At 31.9% G+C, this 26,640-nt stretch overlaps 1 protein-coding gene across 1 annotated transcript; it reads right to left on the bottom strand.

The window, feature by feature from the left end:
* Positions 1-1,450: 1,450 nt before the first annotated feature.
* On the bottom strand, positions 1,451-26,634 carry LOC148229229 (6-phosphofructo-2-kinase/fructose-2,6-bisphosphatase-like). Its single transcript, XM_088198472.1, has 8 exons — positions 26,156-26,634; positions 6,531-6,662; positions 6,302-6,462; positions 5,840-6,229; positions 5,141-5,362; positions 4,771-5,005; positions 4,569-4,696; positions 1,451-2,823 (listed from the first exon to the last, which is right to left on the bottom strand). Exons 1-8 carry the CDS (start codon positions 26,484-26,486, stop codon positions 2,716-2,718), a joined length of 1,707 nt encoding a protein of 568 aa, XP_088054598.1. The 5' UTR covers positions 26,487-26,634; the 3' UTR covers positions 1,451-2,715.
* Positions 26,635-26,640: the final 6 nt, after the last annotated feature.

A 26,640-nucleotide genomic window follows, 5' to 3' on the forward strand; every position in this document is an offset into this window, starting at 1 on the left:
GCACAGTAGTGGTCAGTTTACTGATGGCGTAGTACAAAATAATTTGGTCACAAGCGATACATTCTTAGATTAATTAGAATATACAAATGTACTGGTCTCTAGCTATCCCCTTTTTCTTCAATATCTTTAGAAAGTAGCTTATTTTTGAATAAAGCCTATTAAAAAGTATTTATTTTCAAGAGATTTTTTTGTTCAAAAGAAACAACATGGTTATAGTTTAAATTAAGTTGAGAATCCATTGGACAATTTATATAAAAAAAAACTCAGTGTATGAATCATGAAATAGCAGAGAGTGAAATAGTATTTTTTAAGGCTTGAAATTGCGAGAAGAGTATCCATTTGTACATTTGCTAGAAAGACAGACATGCATCACCATACTAAAATGATATTCGTCGATGAATTTCTGAATTAAAAAATTACGTTCAACAAAGGCCGAAAGAATTAGATGGATTTCGGTACATAAAAATGTGTATAAAAAAGTATTTAAATTTTATATATATATATTATTTATAATTAATAAATATATTATAAAACACTCTCAAATGAGCTCAAAAAATCCCACAAAACCTACAAAATTTACTTAGAATTTTTGGAAAAATATAAAATTTTGTCTTTTGTCTCTGATTTTGCAATTCCTTCAAATTATCCATTCATTCCTTTTCCTATAGACCCAAAATTTTATATCTTGTTTTTATAAGTTGTAATTATAGCAACACAATAGACCAAGTGGTATATGTCGGTGACTAATACCCGAAAGACCCGGATTCGAATCCCATATGGACCTTAATTTAGTATATTTTTATCACGTCTAGGAAATCAGAATTATTAATTATTATATAAGCTTGAAACTTCGCTAAATTGTATTTCTTTTAATTTTCTACAAATTACACTCTCAATAAAATACTGTAACTTAAAAATTTAGATTTTATACAAGAGCTATTTGAAGTTGCAAATATTTTCTTGTAAATATCAAAAAAGCCTTACATTACTCCAGATAGCTGTCATAACTTAGTTACTGCACTACTTTATTGGAGATTGAACAGTTTTTTAAACCTTATCTACTGAATGAGAAATTATGGCATTTTATTTGAACAGTATACAAAAATCACTGTGCATCTAATAATATTTTGAAACGTACTAAATACAATGCTCATTTTGTTTCTTATCTTATCATGTTTATTATCTGATTAATGCCCCAAGTTTACTAATAAGCTAGGAATAAATAAAAATAATTTAAATAGTGAGTTGTGAGTTACACTAACAAAAAAAGTTAGTTTTGCGCACAAAGTATGAAATTATGAATGCAACGCTTATTGTGAAACAAACCTAATTTCATAAAACAACAATATGGTGAGCAGTTTATAAATATAATATTTATAAGCATTATATAATTCAGGAAAATGGGAAATTAGGAATATATTATTCTAAGGAATTGAATAAAATACTTATGTTCAATACTCAGTTAACATTTTATTGTACTTTCATTCTATGTGCAAAATAACAATTCGCAATAGTAAAAAATTATATTGACTCACTATCAGAAAGATATACAGTACATGTTAAAATATTCACCTAAATAGGGATATACAAAATACAGGCGATTTTTTACTTTACACACTATATGCTATATATTATGAAAACCTTAAATAAAAATTACGATAGCATACGAACCTTTAAATCTCCATAAACGAGTCAATACAACGTAAGTATTAGGCACAAAATTTCAAAATAACCATCTCGCATACAAAACCTCCATTTCTTTTTCATGGATACGTCAAATGATACACACGCATGTTTTTTTTCATAAATCAGTCTTCAGAAATTAAGAATATATATTTAATGTGTCAGAGCCACAATTTTGTCTTTTTCCATTACAACGAAATATATACGGTCTATGAACAACATTTTATACTTATTCTAGTCGTTTTTAAAAAATAAAATCTTAACCATCTCCAAAATATATAACTATTATAATAAAATAATGGGGTAACTCAACATTTGATTACGGCTCGTTTCAGTGAACGTCTCAATCACTATACCTCATAAAAAGCTATGCTAGAAATCGTAGTTCTACATAGGCGAAACACTACGAAGAATATTTTATGTGGCAAAAGTCGCACACAGATTGAGCTTTAAATGCCTCAAAAGCTTGTTAATTGACATTATTTAAATATTCTCAAAAGGCCAATTATAATCAAATGTCAATACAACTAATATTTAAAATGAACATTTTAAGTTAAAAATGCAGTATTTCGTTGGTCCGATAACTCAAAAATTAAAAATTGCTTAAACACACAGGATTAAAACAATATGTGAACTCTACTTACAAAATATTGCAAGTCAAAGGACCGTTAAAAATGCCTACCTTATTCATATAAATACGTTTAAAATTCTATATATGTGTACATACATATAAAACAAAATAATTGACCGTTCCAATGTAAGATAACTATAATTAGAAAATGTTAACGAAAGTATATGATACACATAAAATTTAAATTATATTATACGACTCATGATAGTCATATTTTATTAAATCACGTCATAGATCGAGAAACCTAAACTTAAATCATCGATTAAAACTAATCATACGTAGAAATGAAGAAAAATATTGTGCGAATAAGAAACATAAAATCACATAGTAAAAAATTAAACTAAGCTCAATCGTCGAATATGTCATAATACTATAATTTTTAAACATATGTATATAAAAAACTAAACTGAGGAACCATTGGAACTTTGCCACAATGACGAAGGCAACGTATCATAGTGTGAAGGCACCGTCACCAATGCATCGGAGGCAGACCGGCTGATTGAGCAATTCTGCAAACAATGAATAAACATAAATTATTAACAAATAAACAATAGTTTGATGGCATTTAACAAAATCTTTATCAATACGAGTCTACGGATTTATTTGACTCATCTAAACCTCCTTTTTTCCATCGCCTCTTAGAGTAGTCCAAAGTGAAAATGGCTGGGAGTGAGGTCTGATAAGTACAGCAATGTTTGAGATACTTAAAGTGCAGATCTTGGACCAATGCAACAGTCAAACTGAGGGTTGTTATATTGCAACAAAACACAGATACTCAAAAGTCTGCGTTATTTTGATTTCATTGCAAATCGAAAATGATTCTTGAAGGATTTCAGTAACAGTTTTTAAGAGTTAAGTTAATAATCTTTCTCATACAACGTACGCGGAATATCTTTTTACGCGGTTTTAGTGAGGGAAGTTAGGCGTTGTTTCTGCAAAATGCCTTCAAATAAATACACTTATTTTAATTTTGAATGATGTGGGTACTGGTTAGTCCATGTATCATTACCAGTATTGAAGAAATTTTATTGTTACTCGGTTCACAATGCTTTTAACTTCCGCCATTGCGAGAATATAATCTTCTATAGAATCCACAAAATTTCTGAACTTTCTAGTCCATTCATACACTTGCTAAAGTGACAGACATGCATCACCGTACTAAAATTTTATTTGTCAATAAATTTCTGGATTAAAAATATTCCATTCGGTCAAGGCCGCAAGAATTAAGTGGATTTCGGTTTAAAAAAGTATTTTAATTTTTAATATATTATTTATAGTTAATAAATATGTTAAAAAAACACTATTAACCCCACTTTCCGATTTTAGTACTTTTTGAATAATGACAAAATAACTTCTTGCATGAACCCTCTCTTTTCTATGTAGCGGTAAAACATTTCAAAATATTCGTACAAATTGAATTTTTAACAAAAAAAAAGCTATGATAATTTTCTCGAGAAATTTCTTGTTTTTTATTAAATGAGAATTCACAAAATACAAATTTCCGAGTTAGCTGGGGCATGACCATGGGGTTAACCAATATTCAGCAAGTTGTATCAAAGCATAATGCTTAAATATATTAAAATACAATGCCTCAAATGAACTTAAGAACTACCACAAAAACATCCAAATTTTTGGAAAAATATAAAATTGCAACAGTGGACCTTTTATATCCGTCTTTTATGTATAATCGTGCAATGAAATTCATTCAAACTATCTATTCATTTATTTTTTATTGTCCCAAGATTTTAAACCTTGTTTTTATAGGTTGTAATTATAACAGTGGCATAAATCGAATCACAAATGAACCCTAATGATTTCAATTTCTATCGTGTCTGAGAAATCGGAATTAGTAATTATTATATAAATATAATTTATATCGATCATCACAGATTAGGTTTTCCTAGATTTTCCTAATCTCACGGATGAATAATTACAATAAAATTGAGCCAAGTCCTGCATAATGACATTTATTGATTATAATTAACAAAAAATATGTCACTGAATTAAACTTTGATTTTAGTAGTCATTGATTGTGTTGAATACGTTGTAACGCAGTGTATTAGCGTGTCAATAAATAAATTTCGTAAAACGCAGATTTTTGGTGTACTATTTTTGCTTAGTAGTAGTAAATCGAGTCCTAAATTAAGTCCTCACTATATCGATGAATAAAGTACAGAGAAACCTCAGTCCATGACAACGCCAAGACACGCCTCAGATGATGATTATGATACAATAATGAACATTATCTATTCACCTTGGGCTGGTGACGATGTGTATCTACACACTCTACTGGCAGTCGGTGTAGCTCGGCGTGGTATTTATGGCCATGTGCGGTGAGTTTGATTATCGTGTGAAGAGGTACGTTCATATAAGGAAGTTCATCTGAAAAAAATGTACGTATATAAATATAAAATAAATCATTTCCTTTCATATTTATTTATTAATCCGTCACTCACCTAGTTTAGCATCCATGAAATATCCTAGCACGCAGCGTAAAATAGCTTGATGTCCTACAACTAGTACGTTTGTGGAATTATCTAAAGCTGCGAGAGCCGGCCTGAGACGAGCCATCAAATCGATGTAGCTCTCGCCCCACGGATACCGGTATCGCAATTTGTCTTGATCTCGCCACGCAAACTCCTGTGGAAAACGTTGTTGCATTTCTTCGTATGTTAATCCTTCACATATGCCCTATGAAAAAAAAATATCTTAAATAAAAATGGGGGAGTATGTTGTGTTTAATAAAAAGGCGTCAACTCCTATTTTATGGAAGCAAAGTTTAGCTCGAATATATTTGGTTGGAGAATATTAGATGAAGATACTCACTGCATCTAATTCATTCAGTGCTCGCACGCAATGCTTCTGAGCCCTGACGTCTTCGGCGGTCTGTTTCGTCCTTTTCATCTCGCTAGTCCACACCTCGAGGTTCTCGGTGTTCCCCGCCGAGTTCATGAAGTTGGCCAGGGCTCGGGCGTATTGGAATCCACGCGGCGACAGGTTGGCGTCACCGCCGATCCTTCCCAAGACGTTGTACTCGCTCTCGCCGTGCTGAAAATTTCAACCACCGACAATCGCATTGATATTTTGCAGACGGACAACCAATGAGAGTAATGTCGAGCGGATGAAAATGGCAACGGCGAGAGATACCTATCAACGTTGGCGCCGAATGAATTAAATTTACTTCATTTGAAGCAGGACTAACTATTTAACAAACTAAAGCTTTGACACTCAACACCGATTAGCAGCGGATTTAGTCCGTTGTGGTAGATGAAAATTAGTAGAACTTTAGCCGTGTATTATATACATAGTTTAGAATTGGATTGTCGAATAATATTCCGAAAAGATAATGAAACATTGATTAATATTTAAATATACATATATAAGCACTTATAGTGGGTCTTTACACTATTTATATTCTTGATGTATCGAGTGTGATTGTTAAGAGATATTAAAACTATTAACCTGATGGATGACATCATGACTATGCAGGTGAATGATGAGCAATTGAAAAGATATAATCCTTACCCTAGTGAAGTATAACGTCTGTTGGATAGGTTTAAGATTGGAGAGGAAGCCTAGTATGACGCTTTCTCTCTGTCCGCCTAGCTTATGCGCAGACACTGACTCTCCGCCGTTGTTTACTCTAATATAGCTAATGTTCTCTGCTGCAGGATCTATAGGCTCGTACTGTTTCGTATAGTGTTTCATTTTATTCTTTAAATCATCCAAAGCCTCAGGTTTCAACATATTTTTATAGTCCGCAGAATAGTCTAGTATTTCGACTATGTTCTTCTCCATAACTTCGTCGTTGTCGCACATGCACTCGATGAACAATATTCTAAAGCCTAGATCCTTGACGCAGTGATCGCGAAGTTCGCGTCTCTGCTTAGCTGTGATGTTAGTGCCGTCGAATATCTGAAAGTGAAGAAAATTACACATCAGCAATGTGATTCAACATCATACAGATAAATTAATAATAAGACTTACAGCAATACTATTCCCATCTTTCAGCCAACTGATCGCATCTTCTACTGCCTCTCGGGCGCTCTGACTCCTAATAGCAGCTCCGGTAGGATGATCGGCGCGGAACATGTCGTGCCGTTCGTAAGCTGCCATACGTCTTCTACGATATTCGCTACATTCAAATACTGCAACATAAAAAAAAATAAGCGTTAACTTAACCGTTATAGACATATGATAAATATAATGATAATACCTTTTGTACTTTCACCACCCCAGTTTAAGTGCCTGGCCATCCTGTGGGCGACGTGTGTTTTGCCGCGAGCTGGAAGACCCACCAGGGCGACGAGCATAGGTGCAAACTGGACCGAACCGCCGATTCGGGGTCCTGAGAATAAAAAGTAATTTATATTAAATATATATACAAGTGCTTGGAATTAAAGTCGTACTTTGAGCTTGCACATTTAATTGTAATAGATGATAACCGGCAGCAGATAAACAAGACCCCACTTTTTTTAATTTAACGAACTGGTGTTAAAGGTGGAAAAGGCAATAACTATTTCAAAGAAGTTAAATATATTAAAGATTTGACTAAAGAATATACAGATATATAATTGGTTGTGCAGTGAGAAATTTTAAAAATAATATATACTTTTCCTACAGAATGCATTACATCCATTTTTAATATTTAACAAAAACTTTTTATGTAAAAAATGCATACAATAGCCAACACAGCGATTTTTTTTAATACATACTACATCTTAAAATTATAATTTGTTCATATTATCAAATGCAAGAAAACTGCGCAGCTTTCGCAATGCCTTATATTGAAATACTATTGATCGCATGTCGCAACTTCTGGAAAATCTACTTTCCTTGACTATGGCCAATATACTAAAAAAAATGCCCTTCGTTAACCCTTTCCCCACGAGCCAAATATTATATATTATTCCCGAGTCATTAATTTTAAGGGTAAAACATAAAAAAAATCTGTACCTCACATCATAATAAATGAAATATTGGAATCATAATTAGAACAAGATCTACTATAATTAAAATAAAATAATCCATTCGAATTAAAATTAAATAAAGTCTTGAAAATCCATCTGATTTTTTTAAATATTTATTTACTACTGACTTTTTTACTACTTATGATAATGCAACATAAGTGTAAAAAAAACAACAGGTACTGCACAGAAGTGTATTATAAAAATTTTGTTTTTATGTTTTCATTTTTAAATTAATTTAATTTAATTTGTTCTTTTTTGTTCTTAATCCATACATGTTTCGATAAATATTATAGTTACTATTGCATGCAGTGCCATATATGGCCAAAAATATTTTTGACAATAAAACTTTAATAATAGTCAAATATTTTTTTATTTATCATTATTCCTTAATATTTCCTAACATGTTTTATTAATTATTACATATATTTTTGCCGCAGCGAATAGAAATCTATGCGGTCTGTTTTTCCTTTGGATCAGCTCCTATGTCCATAACGTCAAAATTATATCTTAAAATGAATAATATTATAAATAAAATAAATAAGAAAACTAATTAAATAAAACGTATTTTATTATATAAATATATCTATAAAATATAATAAAATAAGAAATTAATAAATTATAAATAATAAACTATTACAACCTAATAAGATTAATATTAGTAAGTTTCTTGAATAAATAACAATTAAATTCCATTAAATTAAATTTCAATAAAAAAAATCCAAATTAAAATAAATTCTAGTAATAAATAAATAAATATAATTTAAAAAAATATAATTTTTTTAACTAATATAATACTATTTATATTATAAATATATAATTTAACTTCTAAAGTTAATTATACCAAAATAAAATGTATTGCATATATTGCATTGAAGAAAGTTTTTTTATATAATATATATATTTAACCCTTTCCCCGCGGCAGATATTTTTGCGCTCCATTTCGAAATTTGTTAATATGTGGGGGGCACCTATTCATGTCATATTTTTTTCAAATATGGTTCAAAAATTCAAGTGATTTAAAGCCTTAAATTATACTATGCACGATTGGCGATTTTCTTAATGACTTCTATACAAGCAATCCGCGGTGAAAGGGTCAATGATCATTAAATTATTTAATTAAATATATTCACTCAAAATGGCTTGGACTTGGGGAAACATTTTGGATTACAAAGGTTAAACAAATATTCAATGTGTTCATTGATAAATTAATTGGTTCTTTAGGTTATGGTATACATTTCTACTATCGTATTTGGATATGATTTCACTGAAACGCCAGTGAAAATATAGCTTCAATGATAATACACATTCACTGTAACATATAGATACATATATTTGTAATTAATGGTTTTTGTGATAAAAATAAAATTAATAGCTTCTGTTTGATATACATATAATATTTATGAGTTCACTTTGTATGCAAATTGTCACGAAGACTTACATTAGTTAATAAGGATGTAAATCAAAATTAAAGTAGGTATTGTCAAATCATATTGTTGTTTTTAAGAAAGGTATCTGCAATCACGAGTCACCTTCACCAACCTTTTCAACGTCAGATGGAACCCTTCATATGAATTTAAACAAGGTAAATCTACGATTAGTGGCTGTAAAAGTAACTGATAGTTTTATCTAAATATAACTTAATCGTTTTAGGACAGAACCATTTCACAAGCCTCACCAACTTGCATCAATTTACATGGTGATGGCAGATTGTTTTCATTTAGCGTTTTTATCCAACGGCAAAACAGACGCTAATAAAAAAATCAACAAATAAACGGTCACCCTATTTTTATAACGTTGGTACCAAAATAGCAAAAAATCTCACACGTTAGTATATATTTAGATTCATGGAAAAATACAACAATAGTCACTTAATCTCGGTCAACGACAATGAAAAGTTTGGTAGCTTAACACATGCGTCAATTTGGCGAACGAGACGTGCCTCTTGACACGACTGACCCCCAATTTATCGCGAAAGAGGCCCCCGCGTCACAGATTGACCCCCAGCAATAGCTGCTGATGCCGCTACTCGAATTAAAAATAACAATAATAATTGCAGATGACCTCACGGCGATAGGGGCGGCATTAATTTAAAGAGTACGTCATAAATTTTATTTTTATTGTCGAATGAGATAGATTAAAAAGAGTTCGTCAACGTATACAAAAACAACGCTTAAAAGTCCAGAAAAGACCAGTGGCGAAACTGAACAAAACTATATATTTAAACTGACATATTGATTGCCGCGTAGCGCAAAATTTTTGGATACATAAATAAATCATCGACATTCAACTGTCTACACATTATGAAAACTTAGGATATTTTTTCATATATCAATAAAATAAAATATAATTGAATGATAACATTTTTTGGCCAATAAATATTGTCATAGTTTTGATGAGATTTCCATCAAACTTTTCTGAAAAGTTTATCTTGTAAATATTTTGGCTAAATTTGTTTACCATATTTTTTCAAAATGGTGGCTAATAGAATAATAATAAAACTCCATTGATAAAAACACCTGTAAATAATTAAAAACAATTTAGCAATCCAGCAACTTTCATGAACAGAAATCTACCTGATTCATGCGGTCAATTATGTAAAATATAGGAAATTTTAAATTGAAAGAAATAAATAATATTATTGAATTTATTTTTCTCTTGAAATTTTAATAGTGGAAAAATAGGTATATTTGTTATTCTCTTGACCGTCGTAATGTAATATAAATGCGACGTATCAAATGGATTCAGAAAAATCTGAAAAATATATGTATGATTATGTAAACATGTACTGAATAATTGTGTCACGTACCAAAAAGATACGGCTCATAGCAACTATTGTAGCAACGCAAAGGTTAAACGAAGACAAATATTCGAGTTCATGATACTATCTTGATGTAAATGTACATATTTAATAAATTAATTCTAATATAATCGAACTCGATTGAAATATGAAATTGACCTTCACCATAAACTATGCTGCTTTCTAAGACACGCTGAGAAATAATTGACTACTTATTAACTTGTCAAAAATATTATATCAGTTATATGACAACATGTTATTATTATTGTAGTTCATATTATAATTTCAATAAAGTCTATCCTACTATCTACGTTGATAGTAATTTATGAAGAAAAAACAGTGTACATATTATATATTCAGAGCTTTTGATTTGTAATTTTTTTCTTAAACCTTCGCCACTGAAATGAAAAGAAAACACATTTAAAAGCAATCCATTGAATTAAAAAAATAAGCCCAAGAAAATAATTTATTAACAATTACTTTTCAACTCTGGATGTGATAAGATGGAAGAAATATATTTTGAAAGTTATGTTTTAATTAGCAAATGCCAGTAAAAAATATAAAACAAAATGAATTGAATATAAAATAAAATTGTAGATGAAAAAATATTTATCGAGATCACCCACAATCGTCCCTCTGAATGAATGGAGGCGAATCAATTAACGGGATCTATAGTGCCGAAGTAAATAACGAAAGAATATGCACCTTACCACAATGCACATGGGCATGTAATTGTCTCTCGTGAATCATAAGAGGATTTTTCTCGCCCCATATGCGGCAATTTTGCTTATTAACATACCAGAAAAAAATGTTTTTTGAAAAATCAGCATCAGCTTCCTGCTGCGTAAATTATTCACTGTCTATGGTCTCTGGATTTTATGCGAGTGTAGGTGCAAGTCCAGATGCAAAATACGTCAAAGGGAGCCATAAGGAAAGCCTAAAAGATGCACTTTCACTTACAGCGCCAATATAAATCACAGGCCTTTAAAAAAATTCACTACGGTGCAAATTGTTCGCTCAGTAGGACGATGAAATTGACCATGACTTTTCCGTAATTTCGTAAATGTGTTGTTGCAAACTAACACTTGACACTTTAAACATGTGCGATTATTGACAGCTGTCTGATTTAGTGTTGCCAACATAGGAAATTCGAATTGGATCATCCTTTCTGAACATGTACTCTGATATTAAGGGCTTTGATGCTGACACTATAATCCATTTTATGGAGTCTCTAGTTAAAAACATGAAATTAATATGATTGATATGAAAAGCCACGGCAATTTAATCACTGAAGTGCCTTCAGAATGGGAAGCAAAATACGGTGGTGGAGAAAATAATATCCTAAGAAACAGATGAAGAACGTATGGATTTTCAAAGTAAAAATAGTCACTTTAGAAACATGAAACGCTGGAAAAAACAATTTTTCTTGGATAAGTTTTAATTAAAAACAGTTACATTATATTTTTATTGAAGAGTTACTCCCCTTTTAATGCTTGTAAATAGGATCTTAGACGTGAGGTATTGTTATAAACGATTTTATTAATTTAACATTACTTCTTATGTAATCAAGACCTTTAAATGGACTCAATCTTTAAATACATATTTATTTTTTGTTGATTTTTTAATGGGTGTTGTTAAAGGCTTTAATTAGCGTGTCAATTATATAAACGATTACTCCACAATTGTTTGTTTATGTTTCACAACTTCTTTACACTGCGTGAGAATGACATTGTTACACAAATGTTGCTCAAAACTTATTTATCTATCACTGAAAATAAACATAATTACTTATGACACTAAAAATAAAAATATTTACTATCTCCTTCATCAGTCTCCAGTTCACGTGACACCATCATCTCGGGACGTCAAAACTATTACTGAAGCTATGTCGTAATTGCGATCGAAATCTGAGATTAGGAATTCAATTCCAAATGGGCCAATCCGACGACAAAAAAGCTAATTCGGCCGTATCGATCACGCCATAAAGTTTTCAACATACGTTCGCACTTTCAGGGGTCAAAAGTGATACAGGCACGCGACGAACCCCTACCTAAGTCAATGTTTAGGTCATTTGCAACAATTTGACTACAGTATTGATTTTCGTCGGTCCTTACACGTAATTTTCACCAACTCACCTTCAGTTCCAGAAAACATTTCGCCTGAATGGTCGACTGGAAAACTGCACATTTTAATTTATAATATAAAATTTGAAGTGTAAGCTATTTTTATTTTAGTGTATACTATCTCCAAGGTGACACGACCGGACGTGAAAATTTGCGCAAAACCACCAATGCGAATATAATCGTACGTAATATTTATAGCATAATTATACAAAAATATAATCTGATAATAATGTATTATCGTCGCCTTGAAATATTGTTTTTTTTTTATTTCACTATTTGTTGTTATCGAAAATCATAAGGGGGCCGACACACGTTCCGATTTTTCGGATGCGTTCCGTGCCGATCGGGGACGGACTAATAATAGTAACCGCATTGGCAGCGCTTGTTACTATTTCGGTTACAAACGCGATCGAATTTGGAAGTTTCAAAGTCCGACGTTTGCGATTTGGAGATTTGCGTTCGGGGTACGTGATGCCGAGTGCGTGCGTTCGCGAAAAATCTATTCGCAGATTGTTTGTTTACGTTTTTTAACGGCGAACGTGGATGTAGACATTTATCTGGTACATTGTAAAAACGTAGATTGCTATAAAAAAATGTAGAATAAAAAATGTGCGTACATGTGTTGCGTGCGAAATCGACCCGCTGATGACCATCAAATAGAGCCACTTTGTTTACCGATGTGGGTTCAACAATGCTTTGTTTACATATCAATTTTTTCGATAGCATCAATCGACGATAATGAATAATGCGTAACAAAATTATGTAATTAATTAAAACGTAATTTTTATCACGTAAATAAACAGTATTTTTTATTCGGCTTTTCTAACAATTAACACAAATTTGATATTTAAATTGCAAATATTAGTAGCACTAGGATCTACGTTAAAAAGAAAATTAGCTAACATATCTATATTATTATCAGTAATATAAGTCATCGCTTACCATTCAAATATCACATAAACCCAGATTTAAAGTAATCGTGTCTTAATTAAATTACTTTTTAAAATGAAGATTTCGATCGTTATTTTTTCCAAGATCTCCAAGATTAGATCTTACGATTGCATTGTAAAGAAAATCGCTTCAAGACGACAATCATAATCCAATAATTCATATAAAAAAATCAAGTAAAAAAAAGGAAACCACTAGGTTTGTAATACATTTCCTAATATACATCCTGTTAGTATAATTATTAAATAACGTTGTTTACAATGTTTGTTGCAAAAGTACAAAACTGGTTTAAAACCATTTTCTAGTTAATAAGAGCAAATATAAATTACCAAGGGGAAAAAAATATTTTTCAGTATTAATATGACAGTATTATACAATAATTGCTGGTATTAAAAATAGACTATAGTGTCTTTATACTGCATTTATCATATTAGAACGGAATAACGTAGTCCGTAACATCACAGACTATTAACTCTGAGGTTGCGGGTTCGCGCCCCGGCAGCGGCACTTGAATTTTTTTATAAAAAATGCGCTTTTATTAAAAAAAAAATCGGCCCAGCTGCAGTGACACTGTTTATAAATTATATTATATATAATAATTTATAATTATTAATACAGATATTTATTTATTTAAATTAAGACCATCGTAATCTGACAGGTTATCCCAATGCGTCACGATGGTCGGAAACAATAATGGTTTTATTTCAATACACAAAAAAGAATACATATAAAAAAGCATAATATACCAAAATTATATGTCACCGCTTCCCAAGTCTGATGGTTAATTCTTACTTGTATGTATTCATTATATCTGATTGACTTACTCAGTTGGTACAGATTTACCCCGTCAGGTTACAACGGTAGATTTATTTAAAAAAAATACATTTTTATTTTATCATGTTAAAAATCGGTCTTCGAGCCGCAATAGCAGCAAGACCTGTTACGTAATATATTTATTTGCATCTTTTGCTTGCATCAGATGTTTGAGACTTTACGCACTTTTTAAGTTTAGGTAGCCATATTTATAATAATTCATTTTTACCCCGCTTTATTATTTTTAATCTGTAATTAAACTAGACAGGCGTCAGCTTAATGTGTAAGCAAAATCAATAACTTTTTGAATTCTCGTGTAACAATTATTTTTAGAAAGTAAGTAGTGAGGTACCAGCTTTTAAATCAGTGACATCTATTTTATTAATTGATATTATTACAATTATGATAATTATGTATCCGCAAGGTCAGGGAAATCCAAAAAAAACTAATTACGATCTCCCAGACAAGATCTTTTTTTTTTAAATATGGAATTTGAACATAGGTCTTTATGGTATTAGCCACCAACTTATCAACGGTGCTGGTTTAATAAATATAAGCTTTGGAGTCCGGATTTATACTTGGCATTTGACGCTGGCTTTCTATTTCATGAAATTTGGCGTCTCTGAATTCGAAGGTGCGTCTCAAAAATCAGCTGCTTTGTAAATAAACATTGAAGTTTATAGTGTAGTGTTTAAGTTTAAGATATACAAAATAAATTATTGAAGCCTTTGAAGGCGCGAAATGATCAACGACCTTTAAAATCGGAAACTACATCAGAAATTCGGATGGTGATATTACAGATTAAAGTACGTACATACATAATATTCGGATTTTATACATTTTTATTATTGGTATTTAAAAATAAGGGTGCGTCTTAAAATTAATTGAATACAGCAAATGTGTGGTATCCATAGTACGTTCACAAGATAAGAAAGTAGCAATAATATAATTCTAAAAGCAAAGCACACAAATTTCGTCAAAAAAATGCAATTTAGTGCAAAATTAACACAATTTACAGGTAATAGAAAACAGTGACGAAAAAAGGAACTTGACAAAAGTTAACATCATATTAGACAAGAAAAACAGACGCATATAAACTAACTTGTAGCGTACTCGAAAATGGCTCCATTATCTGCGAGACAATATAAAAACAAATTTGGAGATATCCGTATTTACATTTTTGCTAGGAGCGTTGGGATTGCTAAAGAGCGTTGTTCACAACCCGGTCGATCTCAATTACGATTTTTTATGCCGCCATTGTTCATTGTTTGGCAATTTTGTTAGTTTTTGCAAACATGACAATAATGGATTTATTGTAATATTTTTACGTCGGCTTTATTACAGCACACTTTCTTCAACATTACTAATCCACAGTACGTGTTCCAGTGATAAATCTACAGTAGACTCCCCGATAGCACGGTAGATGAGGAACGTGTACTCGGGGATTATAAAATACAAAATGGGATACATACGTTTTTTCGTACGGATATGTACAAAATCAACAAAAAAATATTTGCGGAAAAAAATTAAAATCACTTACTGCATATATGCATATGTATTAGAAGTGTTTACATTTTTTACACTCGCATATTTCACGTCTTTGTGTGTTATATGAGCTCCACTAAAATTTTATTGCATGTTCACTAATACCAGAAATGATTTTAGCAATCAAAATCGAGAGATTTTTCTATTGAAGGCAAATCTCGAAGTAGAACAACTAAAGTTAGGGTAATCCAGAAATGGCAATTAAGAAATTATTGTTTCACATGATGCATTAAAAATATCTGAAAGGTTTGGAAACATGTGATATGGGTACCGCACGCATTAAGAAATGGTAGCAAACCGACGTGCATACAAATGCTACATACAAAGTAAATGCTCTTTTTTGCATCACAGAAACTGGCTACTGTATTATAACAAAAAAAATATTAAATTTAATGGTTATCAAAAAGCAGATTTATGCGCTATTTATTTGCTACCAATTTTAATTGAAGTATTCATAGAAAATAATGTGTTACGAATTCTGTTGAAATCTCGAAACTAATTACGCTAAACAATTACTTAAAGACGCATACATTAGAGCGTGATGGAAAATTCTAAGCTACGAAAATTCAATGAATTTTCCTAGCAATCACATTGTGAATTTCCTCATTATTATTAATATAATAAATAACAATAAGATCATTTTCTCCGTATGGCTCATTAAAAATAAAATCAACATTGGTCTTTCCTGTTGGTTTTATTGCAAATATTGTTAAAGAAGGGGAGGTTATTTTCTTACGTTATTGACAATTTTCTGAGTTGCTTGGCTTGCGGGCATGGAGCAAACATTATGCACATTCACTTCCGTTAAATGCGAACATCTGTAGCGAAAATTGTTAGATACATTATTATATAAAAAAATAACAAGGACAAGGCCTCCAAAACCAAGTTCGTTCGGCAAAACGTGAGGAAAATGACACTAGGGAAAACAACTTATAAGTTATAAACAATATAATATTGAATAGTGCCATTACTGCTTTAATGAATGAAATAGAAAAATGGAAATCTACATGGTAACACACGAATAATTCATTTATGATCTCTGAATTATATAAAAAATAGCTCGTATGAAATTGCTATCTGCAAAAAAGCGACACATGTCGAGATAGCGTTTCAAAAATGACGTAAAACACATATTTGCCTGTAGAAATAAATAAAAAACACATACAATAACAAAAACCCGATAAGGAGATAGAGAAACACACCTCCTGGTTGGGTTATTTTTTAATGTTGATAAGAACGAGGTTAAAGAAATTAGTGTTGACTATCCTCAACTCTAAACATCTGTTATAAACGGCTTGTTGTAATAATTAAAAACAACACACGACATACTACGTGTGTGTTGCGTTATAAATAACGACAAACGATTATTACAACAATATGGCGATCTTTATCTGTTTCATAAAACGTATCTGGTAAATCAACCTTTTAGAGATTATACAAATTTAGATAAACTGAGAGTATTTGTTTTGTACGATATATTAGATACGAGATAAAACAATAACTACGTATATTTACGAATTAAAATCAGTATCGGTTGTCAGTATGATTACCTTTTAAACCACATATGAGCAACATGTGTGTATGTTTCGTCATTCGTAATCATTTTTATGGGAATTTTATAAGACAATAAACATAATTATGACCTGCCATTATATTTATTTATTTATTAGTTGACTTATTCAGTCATAAAAAATATTGTATTAGATCGGGAATAATATTTGTATTCAATTTCAATATATAATAAAAATATAAAAAAACAATATACAAGATGTTAGTGTCGGGCGGCGTTGTCGAATGCTCAAAAAGCGTGAGTGTGTAGAAGTTTTTACCAATTAATACATTTTCTCACAGAAGCTTGGATGAATGTAAAAATTACTTATTTATACCAATTAGACTATAAAATCAAAATCTAATAAAGCACGATTTTTTTCTGGGTGGCCCCCTATAATACGGCCCGTTGTAGTTGCTTTCCGGTAAGCACAACAAATAAATATTTATTAAGCGAAATAATGGTTGTTTTTTATATAAAAAAACAAGTTTGTAAATAGAAATATTTATTATTATATTTGTGTATAGTAATAATTAGTGAATAAAATCTACTTTTTTTATTGAAAAATTATGTATTTTGAACATTAAATGTCATCCCAATGCATTAAGTTGCTATAGAAAATCGAATAACAATTCAAAAACAACAAAAATATGCAGACTTTTATGGCGCAAGAGTGTGGAAAGCCCCCCCCCATACATTTTTGCAATCTACCAATTTCCCGAACGACTAGTGCCGTTCTAAAATCCATGGTCCTTTGTGCGCCTTTATTTTGTGAATGTTAGAAATGCGAGAGAATGAGACGCTTCTTTTCAACAAAAAAATGAAAAACAATTGTGAAGTTTTTATCGGCGGTATCTACTATAACCGAAATTCGCAGAATTTGTTCGTTAAACAAAACAAAGCGATGGAAAAACCCACCTCAACGCTTATCTACAACACAAATGTGCTTTGCAAATTTTTATGAGGTTCGTGTTACGTTCTTGTATTTGTTGTTTCAAGATGCAAAAATTTCAACCTGTTCAATAATTCGAGCGCGATTAATTAATTTTTAGTTATTTAATTCATATACAAATCTGCACAAAACAAATAACGATATGGATCCAATCTTTATGTAAATCAAAAGTGTTCCAAACATAATTATCTATATAAAAGTATGTATAATATATAAAATGGTACATAATTTTGTGATTAAAAAAAAGCTGAAATTACATCCCTGATCAAAAATCATGTAAAATAATAAATCAAGCATTTTCCTTGTGTTGTGGATATTTTATAAAATTAATTAAAAAATCAAATAAACAATATTTTACCAGCAATTAATTGATTTTTTGCAGTAATATGTTAAATATATTAACATCGGTAAAAATCGAAAGAATATATTCGAATTCTTGATCTATTTTTGTATTTAATATTCGAATAGTTGAAAACTACGAATAATTAAAAACCCTACTTCCATCACCAGGTTGAAGATGGAGAATGAAGCGTGGATAATGCATCCCCTTGTTTGACACCTGATTTTATTTCAAACTTTTGAGCCTTTTTGTGTTATTTCAACCAATTTCACTAATTTATCTGGGATGCTTAGTATTTTTTTTCTATCGAAAGCCTGCTTCAAGTCTATGAATAGGTATCCAATGTGTCTCTCCCAGTAATTCATTGGTATATTTTTCTAGCCTTCTACATATGTATATATATGTTTGAGAATATTTTGTACGTGGTGCTCAACAATGAGATGTCTTTATAATTGTTTCAATTTAGTTTAACCACTTTTTTACATATGGAGACAATAATTGCCGTCATAGGAGCATCACCTCCATACTTAAGTAGCTCTCCAGTAATTTGTCTACCACTGGTGCTTTATGATTTATCAAGCTTTTTAAAGCTGATCTTCAATTATAGGCTCATCAATGTGCATCTCTGCTGAAAAGTAGGCTTCTTCATGGATACAATTTTGCTTTTCTATTACTCTTAGTAGATTTTCAAAGAACTCGCACCATCGTACGATTTCGTCTTTCTCTATCAGCAATTTTTGCAGGTATTTTGCAGTTGTGGAAGGATTTTATTTGATCTCTAAGTAATTTATAGTCTCTTTTTTATGCAGCAGTTGTAAAACACTTTTTACCAACAAAAAAAAGCCTTGAGAAATATGCTGGCTTAAAAACACTAGCCATGATATTAACCAAAAATATAAATATGCTCAGTATTAGCTAACTATTCACACCTAATCGTAATATTCGAAAAGGATAAATGATAACATACATATATCACGTTGATATTTTTTTATGTTTTAGTTGATCAGTTATATTTATATTCTACTAATTGAAATTCATATTTCATAAGATTGATATTTATATTTAAAAAAAATGTTTGGACTAATATTTTAGTGAAAAATACTGTGGTACAAAAATACGCTCGATTTCATTTAGAAATATTACACTTGATAATATTGCTAAATTCATAAAAATATTTTTCTCTCAGCTTACTTCTATGCAATATAATCGAACGAATCAGTCAACTGCATACGTGACATACAACACCCGTTTACAACAGATATTTTAATGTGATTCATTTGCTTGACCTACGACAATAGTTCACTATGTATTTTTCCGATGACAGTCATATTTTAAGTGCATCAATTTTTAAAAGTAACTCACAGCAAACAGAAACATACAAAAAAATGGTCAACAATCTTGACACGATTTTCTCAACAATGGAGTATAATCGAAGGTTTATTACTTCGTTTGTAAACACTACATTATAATATTTGAGTCACTACCTAATCAACATAGCGATTCATGATCAAATTGAGACGCACTCGATACAAGTGATATTGTTTACGATGCTGCGTTGTTTATCATATTGCTATAAACAATGGAAAATATCTTCACAAGAATAAAGTTATAAATAATGTTTGTAATATATAATATCACAGCGTTCGCGCGTGACACGGATCCCAAGAGGTTAAGTTTACAGATCGAACTTGACATTGAGCGATAAAGGGTTAAATTTTTCTGACTCGAACCAGACCAGAGGCGATCAACAAGTCGGCAATAACAAGACGTTACTTTAAAGGAAAAAAATATTTAATTGCACTGGAAAAATCCACACGTTTCTGTCAACGTGGTTGTAAATTATCTCGTGGAGGTTTACTCTTTATGCAGCTACTAAGATTGCATATTTATAAATACATAAGTCATTGATGATTGATTTTCGAAAGGGTTATATTTTAAGGAATAAGTGGCTATCTTACGGACCAATTACGTCATTTTAATAATATAGTTTTTATATTTTAAAAAAACAAACTAAAAAAATCCCTATTATTGATGACGTCATACGCGAAGCCGTCTGGCATTGTATAATAGTAGGTATTGCCACCAACCCCAAAAGCACAACATATAGTAGTTAATTCTACTTTTTCAATTGATACAATACAAATACAGTGGTGTGACAAAATAATTGGACCACTCCAACATTTTACATATTTTTCAATCAACTAATGTAGGAAAAAAATATTGTGAAATTAAAGATTAAAAGCTCGTTAGTACGCTATTAACAAAAAAATAATAAATACATTTACAGCTGTGGCCAATTTTAAGTTTCATAGGCAATATTTCACGAATTATGAAAAAACAACATGGGAGTGTGGGGAGAGGAGATCGATCTTAAAATAATTCAAAATCTGTATTTATCAATGTCAGGCAAAATACAAGAATTAATTGAAAATATAGGTGAAATTACGTCAAAATAATTTTGTTAAGATGTTATAAAAGTGTTTTATTTACAAGCTTCTAATTTTTAAATGTCCTCGATAATGCTTTCTATGAATAGAAGCAAAAAAAGGTCGCGCGCACGTGTTGAATTGGAGGCTCGCCATTATGCACTTGCTGGGACGACGAAAAAAATTTCTAAGCGTCGATCACCACACGCTATAAACGGCTATAGCCGCCGCGAGGCTCATAAAATTAATTTAAAATATGAAAATTACAATATTTATACCAAGTGATATCTTGAAGATAATGAAGAAAATAAGGAAAAGATAAAAAATGTTTGAGCCACGTTAGGGCTACCGTATACACATATGTAGTGTCCTTTGTTGCATAATCCCTTCACTTCAACTGCTTTAGACATACCACAGTTAAGAAAATGGATTAGTGTCACACTATTTTGTATATAACTCATTGAAATTACGAAATTAAAATGATATGTGTATTTCTAATTTTTAGAGAAGTTTAAAATAAAAAAAACCAATGAAGCAATTGAAATGTGAAGTCAATCATATTTTTTGAAATCTAAATATTTAAACACCAAACCGCGGAATATTGGCAGCAACAACAAGATGCATATTGGCAACAGCACCATGTGCCATTGACCCATATTTTCGTCACTTTGCTCGCTTTCTCAGTGTATGTACATATATACATGTAATACATACACATTATCATCCCTGTGTGAAAAATAAAAATAAAACTATTCGCTCGTTCATCGACTAATTCGCACGAAGGCTATCTATCTATCCATCGAATCGTGCATATCTATAGCCGGAAAAGTTATCATTATAAATCATTAATCGCAAACACGATTTAAAATTCGCTTCCGCACTTCCCGGTATTTATTATCTACATGTGAGAATTAATAAATTATCCGCAATCTAGACGAGAAAAAACCTTGGTGCTTCGTTAAAAAATATTCTTGCTATTTTAATTTCTTCATGCGAAATAATTTGTTTACGGTGATAAGGGAGATTGTCTTTAGTTCTAGCTGGTTTGATGCGTTATCTTTGAGTGCCTGCATCAGATTGACTTGTTTGCAGCATTTGCCTCTCACCGTAAACAAACCGAGAATAGAGTGTCGCAGCATTTATATGAGCTCTCTAGGCAATAATGTTAATATATTTTTTATCTCTTGCAACACGGAAGTGAAATTAATGACGTAGTTGTATACGGTATAAATAAGGCACTCTTTTTGTATTGTTATTTTCATTACATGTGTTATACTGTGTATAAATGTGATATTTCGCAGCAGGTTCTCTCTCTTTCACTATTATTAATCATATAATCGATCCTAGTCTAATTTGTCTGACCTATCTATAACTTCAATATTTGCAACAATGTTATAACATACCCTACACCAGTAAAATTCAAAAAGTCGCTCTCTTTAAATATGTTTATATTCACGCTTAGCTTGCATGATACGTTTTTAAATCTAAAGCACTACTTCAGTGTTATGATACATATTTAAAAAATCAAGGCAAAAAGCTCAAGACACATAGATAACACACAGAACGATACAAATTACTAACGTCTGTGTCTTCTCATTAGTTCAGCTGATAAATGGTATCTTTAATTGCATCACATTATTTTCTGATACGTCTCAATTTCATATTTACGTTAAACAATGCTAGATGATACACAATATTCTTTTTGAGCTAAATATACAATAAGTCCAGGAAATATACAATATAAAGAGAGCTACTTCTTGAATTTGATTAAGTTGTTTTTCCGTCTTAATTCGATAGTCATCCAAACATTGCTTATGTCACCAAGCATCATATATCAGAAGTGAAATTGGCATTCTTCCATTTCAAGTCCCATCGACGCCTCTATACTTGATTATGCAAACAAAAACAACGACCATACTCGGACATATATATGAATTACAGAAACATCTTATCACTGTTCATCGATGATAAACAAGTCTAATGAATGTTCTTTCAACTTTAAGAGTTTAAATCACTGATGTGTCTCAATCGAAGCAATAGCTACTGACTCCAGTTCTAGACAGAACCAGATTGAATTCGAGTCGGCCTGTTTTTCTCGCTTTTTCTGTGGCGCTTTACATTTAACTTATGTACAAGTAGTCTTGAAATTTTGACATATCGCATGTGCATAACAAGACGTCGCACTCTTGCCATGCCAAGTTCCTTCACTCGCAAACATACAAAGCTCTGTTCTTCGCGAAGAGAGCACACACAAAGGCTATAATTATATCTTTCGGCTTACTCATCCAGCTTCCAGAAAATTTATGCGTATCTTGGCAATGAAGTGATCAGATCTTTTTTTATTTAATGCGTTTTATTACCATAGACCTATGAATAAATGGCACCGAATTTAGTCGTTAACTTCCCGAAGAGCGGTAGGTCAAGAACCGGTTGTTCACTTTCTAAAAGCTAGCCTTGGAAATTATTGCAAACACAATTCAAAACCGTTTCGCGACAATTAATTTGAAAGTGACAATATGTATAAAAGGTCGGATATTCAGCACCCAAGAGATAAAACGGCGATCTTATCTTATTATTACTAAAAAATTCTCGGAACCTACTCTTTTGTGTCATCCTGCTATAGAAGACACACACAAATAAAAAGCGCGTTTATAATCATGTTACTCAAATAACACATATGCACACGTTTGTGTAAGTGTTTGCTGCAAGGTTTTAAGAATAGGATTGAGGTTAATCAATTACTACATTAGTAGCGTTTAAAAACTATGCGTTACATAATATAAACAATACACACAAAGCTCTATTACCACGAGTGAAGAATATATAAAACTGGCAGTGATTTAAGAGTTCATGAAACCATTCATTTCAGTGGAACAAAGCTGATTGCTGAGTGGCGTCTGATTAGTTATAATTTCAACTAATCGTGCGAGCCCCTAAAAGCCAGACTCTGAGATCGTTATGGACCGAACTGCATTCATTACCACTGAAACGGCGGTGACCACAGATTTTTTTATTTTATAAAATGTATTAAAAATACATTTTGCGACCAACGCAAAAAACGTGTTCCGTTTTTAAAATGAAAATATCAGTTTAACACATTAAGCTAAAAATGTCAATAATATCATATTAAATAAATTAGTTTTAGCTCGTTTTCATCTCACGTGTCTCTCAAAGTTATAATACTATTGTATATAGGCACCCGTCACCATCTGTCGGCCTTCTTGCGCACATTCATCAACCCCTAACTTATCTCAAATAATATTTAGCCCTGAAATGCTCTCGACCAGTTTAAAGTAGATCAATAGATTCCAACCTTTTTAAACATTTATTTTATTGAATTTGACAAAAAAAAAGTTTTCGTCCTAATTATCGCAATGTGTTCTAGGGTTGATTTCCACGGAAACGGCTGGAATCAATCCGCCCGCTTTCTAAAGACGTTTTTATTTTATTAAGCTTGGAATCTATAGCTCCAGGGTCATTGTGGCCCGTGAACGATCTGAAAATATACCTAGTGTCCCCGCATTCAAATTTTAGAGGAGGACGACTGGCGAAACACTGCATTTCACTTAATGTCTAGTTTCAACGAATGTTTTTGGACGTATGTCAAAACACGTGTGTTAATTTTCAATTATGATAATTGATTTCGATTTGAAAACGATGCATGTCAAATGTTAATCGTTTTGTTGTGGATAAATAGTATATAATAACATTGATATGAAAAGAGTAATAAAGTGCATTATCGTTGTTTCGAATTATTTCGTATTTTTTTCAAAATATTATATTTTGAAATAGCATTGAGCAATATATAAAATAATTGTTAGTCAGAACAGTGAGCACCCTATGAATAATTCTCTGCAAGGAATCATTTTCCTAAAAAAAATCCGAGGTTTTTATGGAACAAAATATTTATTTAAATGCACATATCTTTTAAAATAATTCCCTGTTAAATCGCACCTAAAAGTAATCACTAGAAACGTAAGCCGACATTCCATATATATTGTATTATATACGGATAAAAAATAACAAGCTAGACTAGATTGATACTTTTGTCATAAAAGCCATTATTATAATTCATGATATACAGGAAACAATAATAAATTCCAACAATGACATATTAACTTATTGTTAATACATAACGATTAAGTTCCAAATGTTTTTTCAGTAACAGGATAAATTTCATAACATCGGAGAAGGGGGGGAAATTAAAAATAAAATTTATACTCAATTACTAAAATTATTATTCGGGACAATAATTTCATTTCATAGTTTTATATTAAATGGGGTTTTAATATGTTATCTTTTTATAGTCGAGCAATCAACCGAAAAGTAATAAATACACAAACAAATTGGCAGTTCAAGATTATATTATATGTTTTATAAAATTATCATAAAAAAAGATTACGAATGACGAAATCTTGCACAAATATTGCTAACGTGGCAAAGTTTAATATATTTTTAATTAATGATGCCGGGATCAACCATAATCGTTGTTACGAAATTACTCGTGAAGGTCTTTTTTAAAGGATCTCATAAAGCTAATTGATTTATTTGATTCCCTTGGATTATCTGTCAGCGTTAAACAAACATTCATTAACAGTTTCAATTGCACTTGCATAATAAAAGTATGGACAAAGGATAGTCGGTGCTCGGATTAAACAGGGAGATATGTGCATTTAAATATGTACTTTGTTCCATAAAACGAATTGTTTGTGCATTTATGTAAGGTAAATCTCTGGAAAAAGATTCGTTGCAGTTATTCATGGGGTGTCCACTGTTCTGACCAATGCTCGCTCGCACCTAATCTGTCCAACAGTAATGTAATCATAAGTTTATCGAACGTATATGCGCATCGTCTGCTTTAGATCTAATAGTAGGGGTGTAAACCCAAACTTATATATGTTAATATTTCTTTATAAAATACAACATTATTACTATTATGCATAATAATGTTTTATATATATATGGGTTCCCAGTCGTTAACGTGTTATTACGTCTTTCATCCGAAAGCATTATAAATCTTTGTCTATGAATTATTCGCGAATTCACCTTGCGTTAAGGTGTCGACGCATGATCCCAAAAAGCTGATAAGTTCCATTTTTTACGTAAATTATAATTAAAAAAAGCAATTGTTTACAAACACGAGGCTGTCGTTGAAAATGAAATTAGGTAAAATTGGTTTTGTTTTCGAACGAGTCGTATAATGGTCGATGCTTGCGAGGCCTTGGGACCGAAAAAAAGGCAGCGCGTTCGCGAGCGCGCGCGTAAACAAAACAAACCGTTACAAACGCATCGTTATTTTGCCGGCCGGTTCTGGAACGTCGCCGCCATTTTCGCGCAAGGTGACAATATAGTAAACAAAAATAAATCTACGAGCTAACCTGAGCCGTCGACTTCGCTCTCCTTGTCCTTCCGCATGGCCTCCTCGGCGGAGACGGGTGCCATCGTCTTGGTCAGCAGCGATCTGAGAGCGGAGAGGAAAGAAGACTTGCGAGCGGGAGCGGGACCGGGACCGGGCGCGGGCTCCGACGGGGGAGCGGACTCGACTGGCCGGCCGCTCGGCTCGCCGTCGCTTATCTCGCGCTGCCCCTCCTCCTCCTTCGGCAGATAGACGGTCGCTATGTAGCCCAGCCTCATGACGAAGGCGAGCGCCGCCAAGTGGTAGTGCAGCAGCACGGACAGGTACAGCTGGCACAGCTTCACGAGGCTCATGGCGGTTACGCTTCGCAAAAATGGTCCGAGGAGGTGTGTCTGATCAAGCGGACGAGCACATCCGACCGCATGTCCGGGCCCGGGCACATCCGATAGCGAAAGCCTCGCAACGAAACGCGTGTTGCGCCGACGAAACGGCGACGTAAACAACTCG

This window comes from Plectrocnemia conspersa, unplaced genomic scaffold, assembly GCF_051122295.1.
Source record: "Plectrocnemia conspersa isolate PC_06_02 unplaced genomic scaffold, ASM5112229v1 ptg000011l, whole genome shotgun sequence".
Taxonomy (NCBI): Eukaryota; Metazoa; Arthropoda; class Insecta; order Trichoptera; family Polycentropodidae; genus Plectrocnemia; species Plectrocnemia conspersa.